The sequence below is a fragment of the Chaetodon trifascialis genome, chromosome 5 (assembly GCF_039877785.1).
Source record: "Chaetodon trifascialis isolate fChaTrf1 chromosome 5, fChaTrf1.hap1, whole genome shotgun sequence".
Classification (NCBI taxonomy): Eukaryota; Metazoa; Chordata; class Actinopteri; order Chaetodontiformes; family Chaetodontidae; genus Chaetodon; species Chaetodon trifascialis.
The window spans coordinates 25,794,084-25,809,715 of NC_092060.1; the positions used below are offsets into that span (position 1 = coordinate 25,794,084).

A 15,632-nucleotide genomic window follows, 5' to 3' on the forward strand; every position below is an offset into this window, starting at 1 on the left:
CGAGCTGTGCGCACCAAAGCGATGAAGAAGCTAAACACAAGAAAACCATGAGCAGTGCGTCTTTCAAATCATGAGCAGGCCTTCAAGAATCGACACTTTCATTGCCACAAACTCCTCCAACAGACATTTAACTGCATGAGGCACAGTTGGCTTTATGCACTTAAGTGTCTCTCACAGCACCTTTATCTCTTTGTAGCTGTTGTGACCTTAACTGGCAGCTCACATTAACCAAAGTGTTTTCTGTCGCTGGCTTTTGAAAACAACACCGTCTCCGTTGGCTGGAAGCTTCACAGTGTGACAATCACAGCCTTTGAGATAAAAAAGGTGAGGAGTCACACCTTACACAGGCAGGCGCGAGACCCCGCTCCATTGTGATGGCAAACCATGAAAGAGCATAGATGACAATGTTGTCTAGTTACTAACAAAGGCGCAGCGCTGCTGGCTCGTTCCCAGCTCTGAGGGAACACGCTGTTCATGCGCTGATAGTCCTGCAGCCCAGAGACCCTCTGGAAACACTCCAAACATGAGACCACTGGCACTGCCAAGGTTGCATTTAAAACTAATTTAGGAAATCAGTGCGCCAGATTGCCAAATTGAAAACAGTAAGTCGGATTTGTTGAAGTAATGCATTTACGTTCAGTATCATGCCTGCACATGTCTTCATGTGGCAAATTCTGTCTCTCAGAGATTTTGGTGGATTTGTTTTGAGCCTCTGTCTCGCTTTTTCGTTAAATCTGTCATTTTTGTACCAGGTAGCACACATGTTTATTACAGACGCTTATAGCACATGCAATGCAGTGCAATATAAAGGACTTTCGGTAATGTGTTGGCAGTGTTTATTAACTTATGTGTAGGTAAAGATTTCTATTTTCTTAAGCTGTTGTTTCTTGTGTTTTGGTTAGCCGAAAACAAATCCCACCCTGGTGGACAATATAGATCTATTCTATTCAATGCCCCTTTCTTGTGTTATAAAATGGGATCGCAGGGCCTTCTGGTGCAAAGATACAGACAAAATCAGAGTAACAATAAGGGGAAAAACTAAAAAAGCCTGATTTAAAATAACAGATAAATACACAAACTATATGTTTCAGACAGCATCATCACTTAATACTACTCCAACATTAAAGTATTACATACAAACACTCATCCTTATACGCTGCCACAGAAATATCAAGAAGTGCTCCAAAATCAGATTTTACATGTGATTTCCTCCAAGAAACAAACTCTCTGTGGTCACCAGTTCGTGTTTGTGGCGTTGGGGCCATGAAAGAGAAATCTGGCTCGTGTGAAAGCGGCTCTCGTAGTGAAAAGAGCTTCTTGTTCCCTAGCAACCAGTAGCCGGAGTAGCGCTGTAATGCTGGTTTTACCTTATGCAGAAGGCCGAAGGAGAAAGCAGCGGAGATTTAAAAGATTGATTATTGAATTTCATAAATATTTCAGCGGGATTAATGGCTCTACAGTTTGCGAAACAGACCAGATGGACGCAAACTATTGAACGCAGACAGAGTTGGGAATCCGTGTTATTTTTCTCCCAGTGTGGAGCTCTGGGGGATTTCATTAGTAACTCTCCTGCAGCCTTTGGCTTCTATTTGTGTCAAGTTAATTGGACAGAAGAAAGTGGGGGAAGCTGGAACCAAGCTTTTTTGGATCATTTAGGCCACCAAGCAAGCCATTTGCCCCGAGAAGATTAAAGCACGTCGCCGTCCTATTTTATCCACCCCAGCCCTTTCTCCTTGTTTTCCCTTTGAGCTCTCATGAATTGATCTTTATATGATGTTGCGTAACTTTGTGATGATTGCACTGCACCTCTTTGAGGCCTTTGTTTGAACGAGATGGAGCGGGTTTCATTTGGCCGGACAGTTGGCTTTGTTCCCGGGTACAGACCTGCTACAATGAGGTTCAATGACAGAGCTGAGAGATCTCTTTGTGTCCAGTATTGGTCAGAGTCCACCGTTGAGTCCACTTTGAGCCATCGTTGTGGTTAAGGCTGCATGTTTGTGGTTAAAATAAGCATGGTTTTGTTTACCCATTTGTGCATCATTTTTTATTAGAATTTCTTATTAAAATAAACTAAATCAAGATTGCTGATGCGGTATTTGAAAGTGTTTTTGCAGAAGATGACATACGTTCAATTTGGGCTGAAACCAACAGTTATTTTTATTAGCAGTTAGTATAACATTTTTTTTTTTTCTTTTTTTAGTTTAATCATGCGATCTAAAAAACAAAAGAAAACTGAAAAAAATCTTCTCAACTTTCTCTAATGTCAAGGAAAAGCAGCACATTCTCACTTTGACAAACTGGAAACATGGAAGTTGATGAAGTCGTCATTTCACATTTCTGCTCGAAAAAATTACCTTAATGATTACTTGATAATGAAGATAGTTATAGGTTCATTTTCTATCAGTCAGCTAATTGATTAAACAAGAATTGTTGCAGCTCTGCAGGTCATAAGAAAACAGATACACTACCTTTACAGCCACATGTGATCTTTTGAAACTGCATCATTGTCACTTTCTAAACTGAGATCTGTTGTTATTAACGCTGCAGGCCTGTTGTAGATGTGTGCCGAGGCTGTGTTTATAGTTGGGTACTGTGGCTGGCTCTGAATGAGCTTGTGGTGAGAGTAGCGGTTGTCATGGTGGAACACTGTGGTCAAAGACTGTATCAAGAGGCTGCAGACAGGAAGTTGTTTGCTTATGTTGAGTCTGCGTCGGTGACAAACATGGTCCTGATTTTGATGTAAAATCACGACTTGTGTTCAGCCCAGATGGATAAAGACATCACGTTTGCAAGTCCAAGAACAGACTGAGCTTAAGCGTTCGAGGTAATCTTGACAGCATATTAGTTGGTTTACAGCAGCTTGAAAACACTGATCCTAATGTGATGTGTAGCTGTTATAGAGATATAGAAAGACTTTGAACCTCTGGATGTTCTCATGGTAAATCATAAAATTCTGCATGTGTTCTTAACTCTTTTAAGGTGTAAACGCATTTAGAATGGATTATTTTCTAATAAAAACAATGGGTCACTCTTAGTGATAAACCTGCTAAGAATCTGCAGCTCCCCTCGGCTTTGCAGAGATTTATAACCAATGTCAGCTCGTTTATCATTGTGTCACTTCTGGCTGCAGAATGCATCTGCTTGCAGTGAGAAAGCTCCAAAAACCCACCTCGTACTATTTGATAAGAACCAAACAGCAGACAACCACGGCTGGCCACTAGCTGGTGAACATAGTGGAGCGTTAAGCAGCTGAAGAGCCTGATATATCCCTCAGGAGTTGGTAGAAACCAAAAACGGAGCTATAACAGAGTGAATATTGGACTTGCTTTCCTGCGGTGGACACAATCTGACTCTAAATGAATCATAATGTTGTTCTGTAGCTGCACAGTACATAAAGTAGCAGCTGTTTTCTAACTTTGCAGATCAATCTAAAAGGTGACCAGCTGTTTCTATAGTTGGATAAATGCCCAGACAGTTAAAGAAGCAATGATACGTTCAAGACCAGTCGCATCTTAGAAGGTGTTTGATTCGCCTCATCACTCACTTTGAGAGCTCGTCCAATCCCATGTCTTCAATTTCTTCTCATGATGCCATCCACACTTTGACTTCTCGCCCTGTGTGACAGCGCTGTGGCATCATGGGGTGGAACTGAGTCAGCAAATAAAATTCAGTGCTAATGAGATCGCTGTGAGATCCTGTATCAGTGTGACTTGACTAATGCCATGTGGATGAGTATTAAAATGGAAACCAGGATGAAGCAGGAAAGTTGGTTCTTACTTCTCCCACAACTTTGCAGTTTTTACCCTCAAGGACAGCAGTGCAGTATCGTGTCCTCGGTTCACTGCAGATTCTGAATAAGTAATAAGTGCACCTACCCAAAGCGAGAACAAGCTCTTTCTCACCTTGTGCAGTTCTTTGTTCAAATCATACTGAAATTGTTAAATGAATTAATAAAATATTCTGTACTTCTACTGGGAACAGTGCAGCTCTTCCTTAATGCTGACCACAAACTCTTTCCTCATTCTTCTCATTAATTATTTCCCCCTTTACCCCCTAACTTAGAGAAACTCTCCTCCTCGAGTACAACCTTGTGACTCCAGTATTGTTATTATTCTGTTCAAGTAGAGGGCCTTTCCATTCTTCTTTACATTATCATACAGAGATAAATCATGTCAGAGTCAAGGTGGGGGGCTGTAGTAATTGCAGAGTTGGGTGGTTTTTTGTTAAACTTTACTATTGTTCTCAAGGATCTTACAACTGTGTCAATAACATGTTCACTGAAATAACTGCATCTCCTCATCAGCAGTGGTTGTTATTGCATGTAAAGCTAAAATATTTGTATTTCTGCTTTTTTTCCCCCCCTCTGGTGGTTTTGTTAAATGCAGGCAGAGCAAGAAGATAATGAAACTTCCTTTACATCCTCACTACAAAGGATTGCTTTTTATCGCTTCTGCTGATTTGCTATCATCAGAGTGAGATAGTGAGCTGCAGCAATAATCTATTCTAAATGCATTCTTAACACTGTAAGATGTGTTTTGACATGCAACAATGACACTCAGGCCACCTCTTTATATAACACGGTCTTTATCTTTAGAGGAGGTTTGGTTGCACAATTCTATTTTGTGAAGTGCTGGGCTGAAGACGCATACACTTCAAACCAACATCTGCTTCAGCTGGCTGCCGCACAGATCAAAACAGATGACTTGGAGAGGTCAGATAACCCCGAGCATTCGTTTTGTTATGCTCACTGCTAAGACCTTTGTTGCCGTTTTGTGAAACATGCACACTTTTTGATTTTTTTGAAGAACTTCGTCTTGAATAGCTGCACAATTCTTACAAAAAGCTTCTAATAAAACTCACTATCTGCTGCTGCTTGGGCAGTCTAGCATGCATCTCATTTGCATCCCTCAAGTGACTGAGTGCATTTTAGTTCCTGAGGGGTTTATACTGGCAGGCAGCTCAAGTAGGTGCTGTTAAGCTCATTCACATGCCTCCCTTGATTCCTGTTCCAGCCAGTCACCATGTCCACCAGCTGCCTGACCATGGTGGGAAATAAACAGCAGCTCCCAAGTGCTTTTAAATTTTGTCTGTGACTGCGAAGTTGTTCTGCTCCGCCGGCCTCTTCAGCCACCCACCATCATTCAGACGTGTAATTCTACTCAACGAATTCCATCAGGCTGGTGTAGAAGTGAAAGTGGAGGTTTGCTGGATGTGTGAGACAAAGAAGACTCCTTTCTTCTTCTCAAACGCGTCCGAACAGCTGGCAGTGGAAGTGTGATCGTTTCTCTTAATTCAGCATCCAAGGCGGAGAAGAAAGACAGGACCATGTGATCTGCTAGCTTAACCTGTTGAGTTGACACCAAGTGCTTATTGTTGGTAAGACTGCTAATTAGCTTTGTGTAGTATGTGCCAGCTTCATTCAGGCAGCACAGTCCTAGCGGCAGAACAGGAGAGGCATTGTGTTGTTTGTCATCGACAATTTCAGAAGTGTTTCGTCTCAAATTCTTGGTTCAAAATGCAAAGAAATAGTTGTTAAATTGCAGTGAGCAGTACTTAAATTCTCTCTGGATGCTTTGATTTTTGAAGTCTTTTGAAGGATTAACTTCAGTTAATGTCTTTCCCCCCCCAAGGAATGAATGCAGTGTTTTGGAAATGAGCTCTTCCATCCTGCCAGTGAAGCCCTCTGCTATCATCACATGCTGTGTCTTTGTAAAACGGGCACTCAGACCTCACCGTTTGGCCACAGCAGCCACAGATAGCGGCGTAGCGGCGCTCGTCACCATGTGACCTTGTTGTAGCCCACAAAGCCTCCACCTGCTCTCTCACACAGGCTAATGGATAAAAATACCCAGCAGATCCCACACTCTCTGTCAATAGAGATTCAAGGACAGCTGCTGGCCACCCTGTTAACACAGGGAATGTACAAACAAAGGCAGGGGAATACACACATGCACACACACTTTTTAACACAAACAGAGACAGACACACAGTAGCACCCAGTGGAACATCATGCTGCTGCCCCTGAGGTGTATGAACGTCGTGCACATTTGGAATAAACTGCCATCGCTGCTGTTTCGTCTGCTTCAGGGGCGGAGGGGGGGCTGTCTTCTTCAGTCCCACTTGGCACACTGACACAGACATGCTGCGGCGTTTGTGCTGAGACGACAATATAATGCAATATATTGCCATTAGCAGATTCTGCACCGTAGGCAACATGACCTTCCAACCTTCAACACTGGCTGTCTGACTCCCAGTGGTCTGTTTAGCTCGTGACGCGGCTACAGGCTGTTTACCTCCTCGAACAGCAGCTCTGTCCGCTTCATTATGCTTCAACACTCGCTTTTAAATTGTTATTCAGTGACTGATGCGGCCATATGCATGTTATTAGACAGCCAGACATTGATGAGACTGACATTTCATTTTACGTGAGGCCGCTGTGGAGAATCTTGAATATGCACAGAGGGATTTTTCTGCCGTCTGTGGTTGTTTTTAAAGAAAGTGACATTTAGCAGTTTAACTAATGAACCTCAATAAGACCTGGGGGACACTGTCTTTTGATGTGCTGTCAGGTAAATTATGGCTGCAGCTAAGTATGTAAGGAAATATCCAGGAAAACAACTCAATTTAAATGTGTGTCAGTATCTCTCTGAGCTGAAAACATTAGACAACTTATTGCTCATTACATGTACAACACATTCTCTATTTTCACCTTCCTAAAAATTTCTGCTGTTCTCTTATGTGCTAGTAGACTAAATATCTTGGGGTTTTGGACTGTTAAGTTATTTGAAGGCATGAGGGAAATGTGCAATATGGGAATTTGAGACGTTTCATTATTGTATGATGTTTTATGGACCAAACAGTTCCTAGAATAATCAAGAAAATAACTGGCACATTAATTGATTGGGAAAATAGTTGTTAGTTACCACCCTAGCGTCTTAACACTGGCAGTATCTCTGCAGATCCCCCACAGGGGATGCATGGTCTTAATAGTTGACCCAGATGGCTCCTCCACTTGGTATGCCATATAGTACCTTCCATAGGTTAGTGAGCAGCAGGGGGTGGGAGGCACGACTTCAGATGGCCTCTTTAGGCCTTGTGCGTGGCTGCTGGCGTGGACGCTGAGACATTATCTAGCCAGTGTCATCTGAGGAATGCAAGCCTCACCCCGGCCTGACACACAAGACGGCCCCTCCGCCGTCACGGTAACAGGATCCAGGAATACCGACGCATCACTGAGTGAGGGGTCGTCGGCGTAGAGAGGCAAACCTGGAAAAGGTCGAAACTTCAAAAGGGGAATGTTTCTGGGTCATGACTTAGTGTGGAGCTGCACAGAAATGAATGAATGAATAAAAACTTTCATTACAGCAGGCACAGTGTGCACACTGAGATCTTTTTACTCTGCCTAAAAGCTATTAATCTTCAGCACCCTATGCCTTCATCTTGCACCTTATTAATAACTGGACTCAGTCAATAACCCCACTTATCCTTTCATTAGATTTTCTGCTTACTTGGTGTTCTCTTAGCTGTGTTCATGTACCTGTTGTTTCTGTGTGTTCATGTATCTGGCTGCTATGATGATTTAATTTCTCTCCTGGGATTGATAAAACTAACTCACTATCTTGTTGAATAATACAGAAAATCCAAAATCCACGTTTCGCAAACATAAATTCTCACTTGTTTTCTTTAATCATGGTTTTGTCAGCTCTAATGAGCTGTTTTTGCACACCACATCGTCGTGTTTGAGTCCAACCTTAAAGCGACCGCAGTAAGGATCGTGGGGTGAAGGTATGGAGTTGAAAGCTCACCCCGCAGTGACAAGTGAGCAATTGTTATAAAAGTAGGTCGTCCTCACTCCCGAGTCGCGGGGGATTAATTTGTGCTTTTCACTGCTATTTTCTGAAACAGAACGACAACAAATCCTCCCCACGCAAAGTGCCGTGATTAGAACGGCCGTTCCTTCTTCCACTGCCAGGGATCAAGGTCGTAAGCATCTTAGACGAGGGTGGCGTTATGAGCCGGCTGGTAGTCTCTTGAATGCAGCCTCTTGCAAACTGGAAAGCGCAGAAGTCAATGCTGCAGTTTTTATGTGTTTTGTAGCATTATTTTCAATCTATGGTCAAGATTTTGTGTGCTTTATCAGCGCTTCCCTGTTCCGCTGTCCTGTTCTCATTTTGTTGCAAGTTCTTCAGCTCACAAAGATCCAAAACATAGCTGATGGTGGAAAGTGTGCCACGCTCCTCAGATTGTCATATTTGACCCGACAAACGTCATAACACAGGCCCGCTCCTCTCAGTGACCGCCGCCGCGGACAGAAGGAAGGATCACAATTTGCCAAATTCCACAGTTGGCCCGTGAGATGTTACTCAGTGTGAAAACTCATTCAGACAAGTTCTTTACAAGTTGCCTGGCAGTGCTGACAGAAGTGCATATGCCTCACAGTGGGCGGCCACCCTTGTTTCTCTCCCACTCTCGCTGCCTTTCTCCTCGTCTCTCCGGTGGCTTGATAAGAATAGCAGTAGAGCTGGCACACACACTCGCTGGTTTACAGTGTTTAGGGAGAAAATGATGGGTGGTTTTCACTTCTTTTTGGCATTTTATAGGCTAGGCGATTAATCAAAAAAAAAAAAAAAGATTAATAGATAATGATAGCACTTGTTCATTGTAGTCAAAGATAAATTGTATTAAAACTGTGGTTTTGATTTATTCCACTATGTAGTCTCAGGCAATTTAAGATGTCACCTTGGGCTTTTATAACTTGTGATGGACATTTTTCACTTTATCTGACATTTCATAGGCTGAGCTATTCATTGATTAATCTAAGGAGTAATCTACTGATCATCCGATAATGGAAACAATGAAACTTGCAGACCTGCTAACTGATTCTGCTGTATTTTAACTAAGTTAGTTAGTTGGTGGTGTTGGTGAGAAAGAAGATACATATTCTTCCAACCTGTTTTTGTTCCAGAACAAGGCTCACTGTCACTTTGTGTAACTTTTTTGGATTCAGTGGTGATGATGGTTCTGCGTAGCAGGAAAGCACCACAAGTTAACTCCAGCACCTGAAATGACACCACACAATGAAGTATGAAGCTGTCAAGATCACAAAAAGTACCAGAAATTTCCTTCTGCCGGGCCGCAAAACCATACAGTACATCACACCTTAAAAGCTCCCATGTGCAAGAGCAGACACGATGGGGAGGTAACATTTGTTAAGTGTCAAATTTTCTTTTTATCTAGCGTTATGCGTTAAAGAAACTGTCTACAGAGCAAAGTCCAACAAAAATAAGGCCACAGCAAGTTTTACAGCAGGACCAGAAAGAAGCAAATACGTAATTGGGATCACACGATAGAAGGATTTCCTTGACAGTAGCTCCATAAGCACGAGGCTTGCATGCATGCATGCAGACGGCTGGGGATGCTAATGCTGTCAACAAAGGAGACACGATCATTGATTTACTCTGTTGGCTGACTCAGTCAGGGCAGCATATCACTGAAACAGCCATCATGCGTCTGGTTTTATAGGCTTATAACACTTAATCGGTCATTCCTAGACGATATAAAAACATAACCTCATCACCTGCAGTTTGCTACGTCAGTCCCTCGGCACACAATATCCCACCATCCTTTCTACCGCATGAGCCGCTGCTTTAAAGATGGTGCTTCGATCTGCAGTTCTTCATAGTGGTTAGGGACAGCAGATTCATTTGATATGAATAACAGGTGATTGTTGATTCAAACCAGACTCAGTGATGTGTTGAAATGTTGATATAGCTGATCAGCCATAAGATACCGAGGCCTTGTAAGGCCATCAGAAACGTCCTTCGCCTCCCCAGTGGAGGCTCTTTTGTTTATCTCTCCCACAGTGTCCCATTGTTTCTGAAAGGCTGCAGCCCCTATCTTTGTGTTTGTCTACAGTGGGTGATAGATGCATGCAGAGGTTTGCTATCTGCACTCAGCCAGAGCCAAATAAATGAATGGATTGGCCATTTGTGCAACAGTGAAAGGGCCCAAGTAGAAGAGAGCAAACAGAGATAAGAACAGCAGAGACGTCTTCTAGCTGTAGTTAAGGGTGACCCGGGGCTGCAGAATTAATGGAGACAAATCCTGAAATTACACTATCGACACCTAGTTTGTTTATCAATTTAACAAGCAAAAATGCATTCTTTTGCTTATCAAATGCAATGTTTCCTATTTTTTTAACATGTATATTTTATTGTACAATGATCTATCGTTGGATGTTTGTCGGACAAAGGGAGCAATTTAAAGATATCATCTTTTTTAATATCATTTCACCTGTCTGGCTTTTCACACTGATACTCTTTCAAGTGAAACTGTGCCTGTTTTCACCACAGCATCTGGCTCCTCTGGTTTCTCTCTAAGTCTCAGTGAACACAATGCCAGAAACACATCACAACTTCCTTGACCTCCCTTTGCCCACTGAATGCTTTGCCACTCAACAAGCTGGCACCGGGCCCGACACTGCACCCTCTCCCCCTGGGGCCCAACATAATGGGTGGAAAATGGAGGATGTTTTGGGCGGTGTGTGTTTGTGTGTGTGTGCTTTTGGGGCTCAAGCAGGGAAGACAAGGCCCGCTATTGTTTAATTTGTATCCAGTAGAGGAAATGCCTCCACTCGTTTGGCTGCATTTCACTGCTACCATCTGTCTTACAAATGAAGGTGTAAAGGGATGACATATTGTGTTGCATCAAGGAAATAACTGTGGAAGTTTACAAAGAGGCTCAGCTGACAGTATGTAAGTGATATGCAAGGAATGCAGCAGATAGTTTTGCACAAACAGCTTTGAATTATCCACAAGGTTTTTTTCAAGAACAGCATCTCGGTGTGTTTTTCCTTCAGTGGGGGCCACCTGTGTTCTTGGAAGGATTAGTTTGGAAAAGGAAGGAGGAGGGATTAGATGGTGTTTAATGGTGGAGCGAGTACCCCAAAAAAGCCCAAAGGAGCAGAACTTTGGCTGGATGCAGCTTTCATCAGCATGTCCTATTTTCAGCTACCCACTACTCATGGTCTGATCTCCTTCCTGTTTCTGTTCCGTGAGAGGCCGGTGGTCCTGCCTTCAGTCAAAGATGTGAGCGAGCATGAAGCAGCTAAGTGATGCTGAGCGCAGATCAAACACAGCACATCTTCTTTTGTTCTCTGTACTAAGAGGGAAGGTCTTTCATTATTTTTTTTGAATGCAAAATTGTTTGAATTAAAGCACATTAATCTCATGAAAAAAGCACAGAAACCCTTGTCGTGAAGGTTTTCTGTTCTGATGCTGTTCATGTCTTAAAAGTGTCCTGTATCCTCTGCCTGCGCGCTTTGTGGTCATTGTGTTTGGCCCCATCTGAAAGGAGACCAGAGAGAGAAAAAGAAAGAAAATCAGACCGGAAAATGTAGGGCCCAGGGAGTGGAAAAGATGGGGTCCTTTACATTCTTTCCATACAGCCAATCTGAAATATTTGAGACTGAAGCCACAATTGATGGTTTTGCATATTTCTCCCTGTGAGGCTGCTTCTGAGTGGCGCTGTTTTATTCTCAGTGATGTCACTGTGGACGGGAAAAAGAAACCTGCAACACTGCCACCTAGTGGTGACCTTCTGTGTGGCTCGTTGGATACTTTGTGCCTGAGGGAAATGTCTTCCTTCCTCAGTGTCTTACTGGAAGGTGTTTTTATTGATGCGCTACCTGTTTTGTTCCTTTTGATTTATTTTCTTTTTTTGTGACCAAATACCAAATTAAAGACCTCTGAGAAATGGAAGGAATATGAAAGGAAGGAATAATGTCACCACAAAGACTCCACTGAATGGATTATTGATTAATCAGCCAGATATTTTCTGCTTAATCAATCTATTATTTGGCCTATAAGATATCAGTCACAGTGTCATAAAGCCTGCTTTGATGTCTTCAGATGACTTTTCTGACCAAACCAGCAAATGTTCACACTTGAGAAGTCAGAATCAGTGAATCTTTTGGCACTTATTTAAAAATGAAAATAGTCGCCACCTAATGAAGTAATTGATTAACAGATGAATCACTTCACCTCTACCCCTGCACAAAGTTAAATATACTGCATACTACACATTCATGTACTAGAAACCTGAGTGGTCACCTTCATGTTCAGGTGATTACTTGCTGTCTTACAGTTGGCATCCATTTCTTACTCTTCTATAAATTCATTGCATTTGCAGTTTAATAGAAGTGTGTCTCATTAGTTGTGCCATGGCATTTGCTGTAGCTCAATATCCAAACTGTACTCTTAATTGGGCCTGTAGTTCCTCAGTCACCCAGTAGGTGGCAGTATGTGCCTGAGCTCCCGTGCATGCTGTTGTACTGACCACAGACACTTTGAACATAAGGATCTGGTTAGTGGGGATATCAGTGTGTGTGATGTAACAGGGCCAGGCAGCCCTGAGGACAATACGAGTTTCTTTCTGCGTCCGCTTCATGAAGGCCTAACCCAAATTAAAAAAAAAAAAAAAAAGACTTCAAGGGACCAACACCCAGTACGTAGTTTCACAACAGTTTGCATATGAATTCATAGTCTGCAGTCATGTGTCACATATTTGTTGACGGTGCTTGCTAGCAGGTGGCGAGAACAGATTTTACTACACTTTTTCTAACGACTCAGTGTGTTGTTCTCTCACCTTGATGTTTGTCGCCTCTGAATTTACTGTTTTAAATTCAGCTTCAGCACTGATCAAACAGGCAGAGCATTTTGGACGTGTTTTCTCTGTGTGCTGCTTATTTGTCACCTGGTTGTTAGAATGTGTATTTTGTTAATCCGAGGTCATGTGACCTGAGTTTCACGCGTCATTTTTAAGGGTTTCAAAAAACTGTACTAATTGAACGTTGACTACTGCATCAGAAACACGTGTTTGATTGTTTTGGGGGTTTTTTGGCAGTTGTTGGACTGAATGAGAGATTTTGTTGTGCTTCAGACTTTCATTGTTTTCAGCCATTATTTTGTTCTTCTGAAATCAGCTTAAATGGACCGTAGAAAAGCTTCTCACACTGGGGTGATTCTGGCACTCTCTCCACTCCTGACATTGGGACACCAAACCAGCACAAACATGCCGTTATTTAGCTTTTGTGGTCAACATTTCATAAAATTTTCAATAAGCTTATGATTGCTGCTTCATAGCTTAGAGACAGGGTGGCCATTGTGTGTGGTTTCATGTGTGTGTGTGTGTGTGTGTTGCTGTGTGTGTCTGGCGGTGTCCTAACACAGGGTCTCTGTTGTCCCTCCGCTCTGCTGTCGCCACATCTACCTCCAGTTGCCGTCGACAAAGGCATCCCAGTAGCTGCAACCAGCACTGCAACACACACACACACACACACACACACACACACACACACACACACACACACACACACACACACACACACAGCGTCAGAGCCCCAGTGTGTACCAACAGACAGTGGAGTAGCTGTGCCGGTTGCCAGCTCTCAGAGACGGCCACTTTGTTTCACCTCTGGCTGGATTCACGCCAAACAATCTGAGAGTGGCTCACTGGGTCACTTGATGAAGTAATTGAATGGGGAGTTTATAGTTGTGCAGTGTACATCCTTTATTTTTTCTCTGCGAGGTGCTTTATTGCTTTCTATTCCAGCGCTCAGTCACACAAATCAACGTCACCGTCCTTGTAAAAGGTTTTCTGTTGTATGAGTAGCCAGTTTGTCTACTGCGAAATGAACGATCAGTATTTTAGGCGTCAGTGCGACTGCATTATCATTACTCGACTATGTCTGAGTGTGTTTTTGTTGACACTTTGTGCTCATTGGGATTGAGCAGGTGTGTTTAAAGTGTCTGAATCTGTCACAGATTATTGATGGTCATGTGCCGTTACATTAAAACTAAAACATTTTGCTTTGATGTTACATTAGACATACATTCATTTTTTGGCCACCTGGTGGAAATGCAGCAAAATGTAAACATATGACATATAATCACCTGAAAAGTTTAATGTGGTGAACTCGTTGGCAAGCATTTGCTTTTTACACATCTCTTTAACTGCTAAATGCTCCATTATGTTCACAGCTTTGTGCCACTTGGGGCTGAGCAGGTAGTGCATGGTGGATTTAGCGGAGGTTGTTCGCTGCAAACAGCTGCCTGCTGCAGCAGGAAAGAGCTTGATGAAAGTGGTCAGAGTGAATTAAAACAGTTACAGTCACAGTTGTGGACTGTAAAGATAAAACAGCCTGAAAGTTGCAGCAATGCTGCGTAACATTGAGGGAAACTTGGTGGTAATTCTGTGTTACATTACGCATGGTCATTTCATACATTTGTTCATCTAAAAACATTGATTGCTGCATCTTTAAAGCTCAAACTCTAAGCTGCTGTTCCTAACAACTCTTTCCTCTCTTCCTCAGGACCTGGAGATTGTCTACTCTTATCTCCACGGCATGGAGGCCTTGTCCAACCTGCGAGAGCACCAGCTGAGGTCAGTGTTTGCACACATTCCTGGTACTTAATTACCATAACTTCAAGCTTGATATTCTAATCACATGAATTTCAAATGCTAATTAAAACACAGCGACAACTCCTCAGTGTCTGCTCCACAATGGTTGTAGTGAGGGGTGGAAAATTAACACCAAGCCAGCCAAATGCTGGCGAAATTGGTCTGGTTTTCGAATACAGCAGCCCCTCTGCCCTGCAGCCACTCTTTATTTTACTCTTTATAAAAGAAATCTGCCTTATAAAAAGTATTTTAAGCATGATTAATGTCATAGTCAGCTTTTTTGTTAAGCATGTGCACATTCACACAACCTGCAAGTCTGGTTTAAAGTAAAACAATAAGTATTTAACAATATCTGACTACAAAATCTGACAGCAGTAAGCTCACATTGTTCACACTTTCTTTTCTAATTTGTGGATTGGCACTAACACAGAGGTTTTAATTTCATCAGGATTTTTTCAAAGGGCTCTATTGTTATATCAGGGAACTTGACATGTGAAGAAATTGACACGTGCCCTCAGACCAAGTGCTGTTAAAGGGGATCTCCTGCGATTTTACACATCAAAGTCTTGTTTGCAGGTGTTGGGCAGTGCGACTGCAGTTCTGGAAAGTTTTCAGTGGCTCCAGAGCTGCATGAAATCTGATGAACTGCCTCATGTGACGTCACTTAGCTCGAGGCTAAATTAGCCGATACTAGCACAGTACACCTGAAACTCTGACCAAAGTGTCAGCAGTTGCATTGTGGGTAATATAGGCACCAGTCTTCTCTGTCAGGCGTAGACTTTCCAAACCCTGCATGTCAGGAGGCTGTTCCCAGCATGCCTTGTGTGCATACATGTGGATTATACTGGCGACGGAACAATGTAGCAGTACATGACCCGTGAGCTGGAACATTCCACTGTGTGACCCCTCGGAGGCCTCCCACCCTGCAGTAACCCCTCTCCCCCCTCCCTGTTTGGATCCTGAGGAATGTCCCCGTGGTCCCACAGACCAAACCACCAGTCCTGCCAACTTTGGTTTTCCTAACCTGAAAAAAAAATCTCCCAGCCATCCAGACATCCCACTAACTATGGGATTATGTTATAGTTCTTTTCATTTCATCTCAGAGGAATGTGTTGTTTTTCCTCTCTAGCTCTTTTTCACAGACTTGTTTTTTAGAGCCGGGATTGTGTTTT

At 42.8% G+C, this 15,632-nt stretch overlaps 1 protein-coding gene across 6 annotated transcripts in view; it reads left to right on the top strand.

Moving 5' to 3' along the window:
• Positions 1-15,632, top strand: part of rapgef2b (Rap guanine nucleotide exchange factor 2b) — a 104,481-nt gene that overhangs the window by 12,966 nt on the left and 75,883 nt on the right. For all 6 annotated transcript variants that reach the window (XM_070961944.1, XM_070961947.1, XM_070961946.1 and 3 more), the window contains exon 2: positions 14,372-14,442. In XM_070961944.1, coding sequence (XP_070818045.1) covers positions 14,372-14,442 — 71 coding nt within the window. The remainder of the gene's footprint in view (positions 1-14,371; positions 14,443-15,632) is intronic.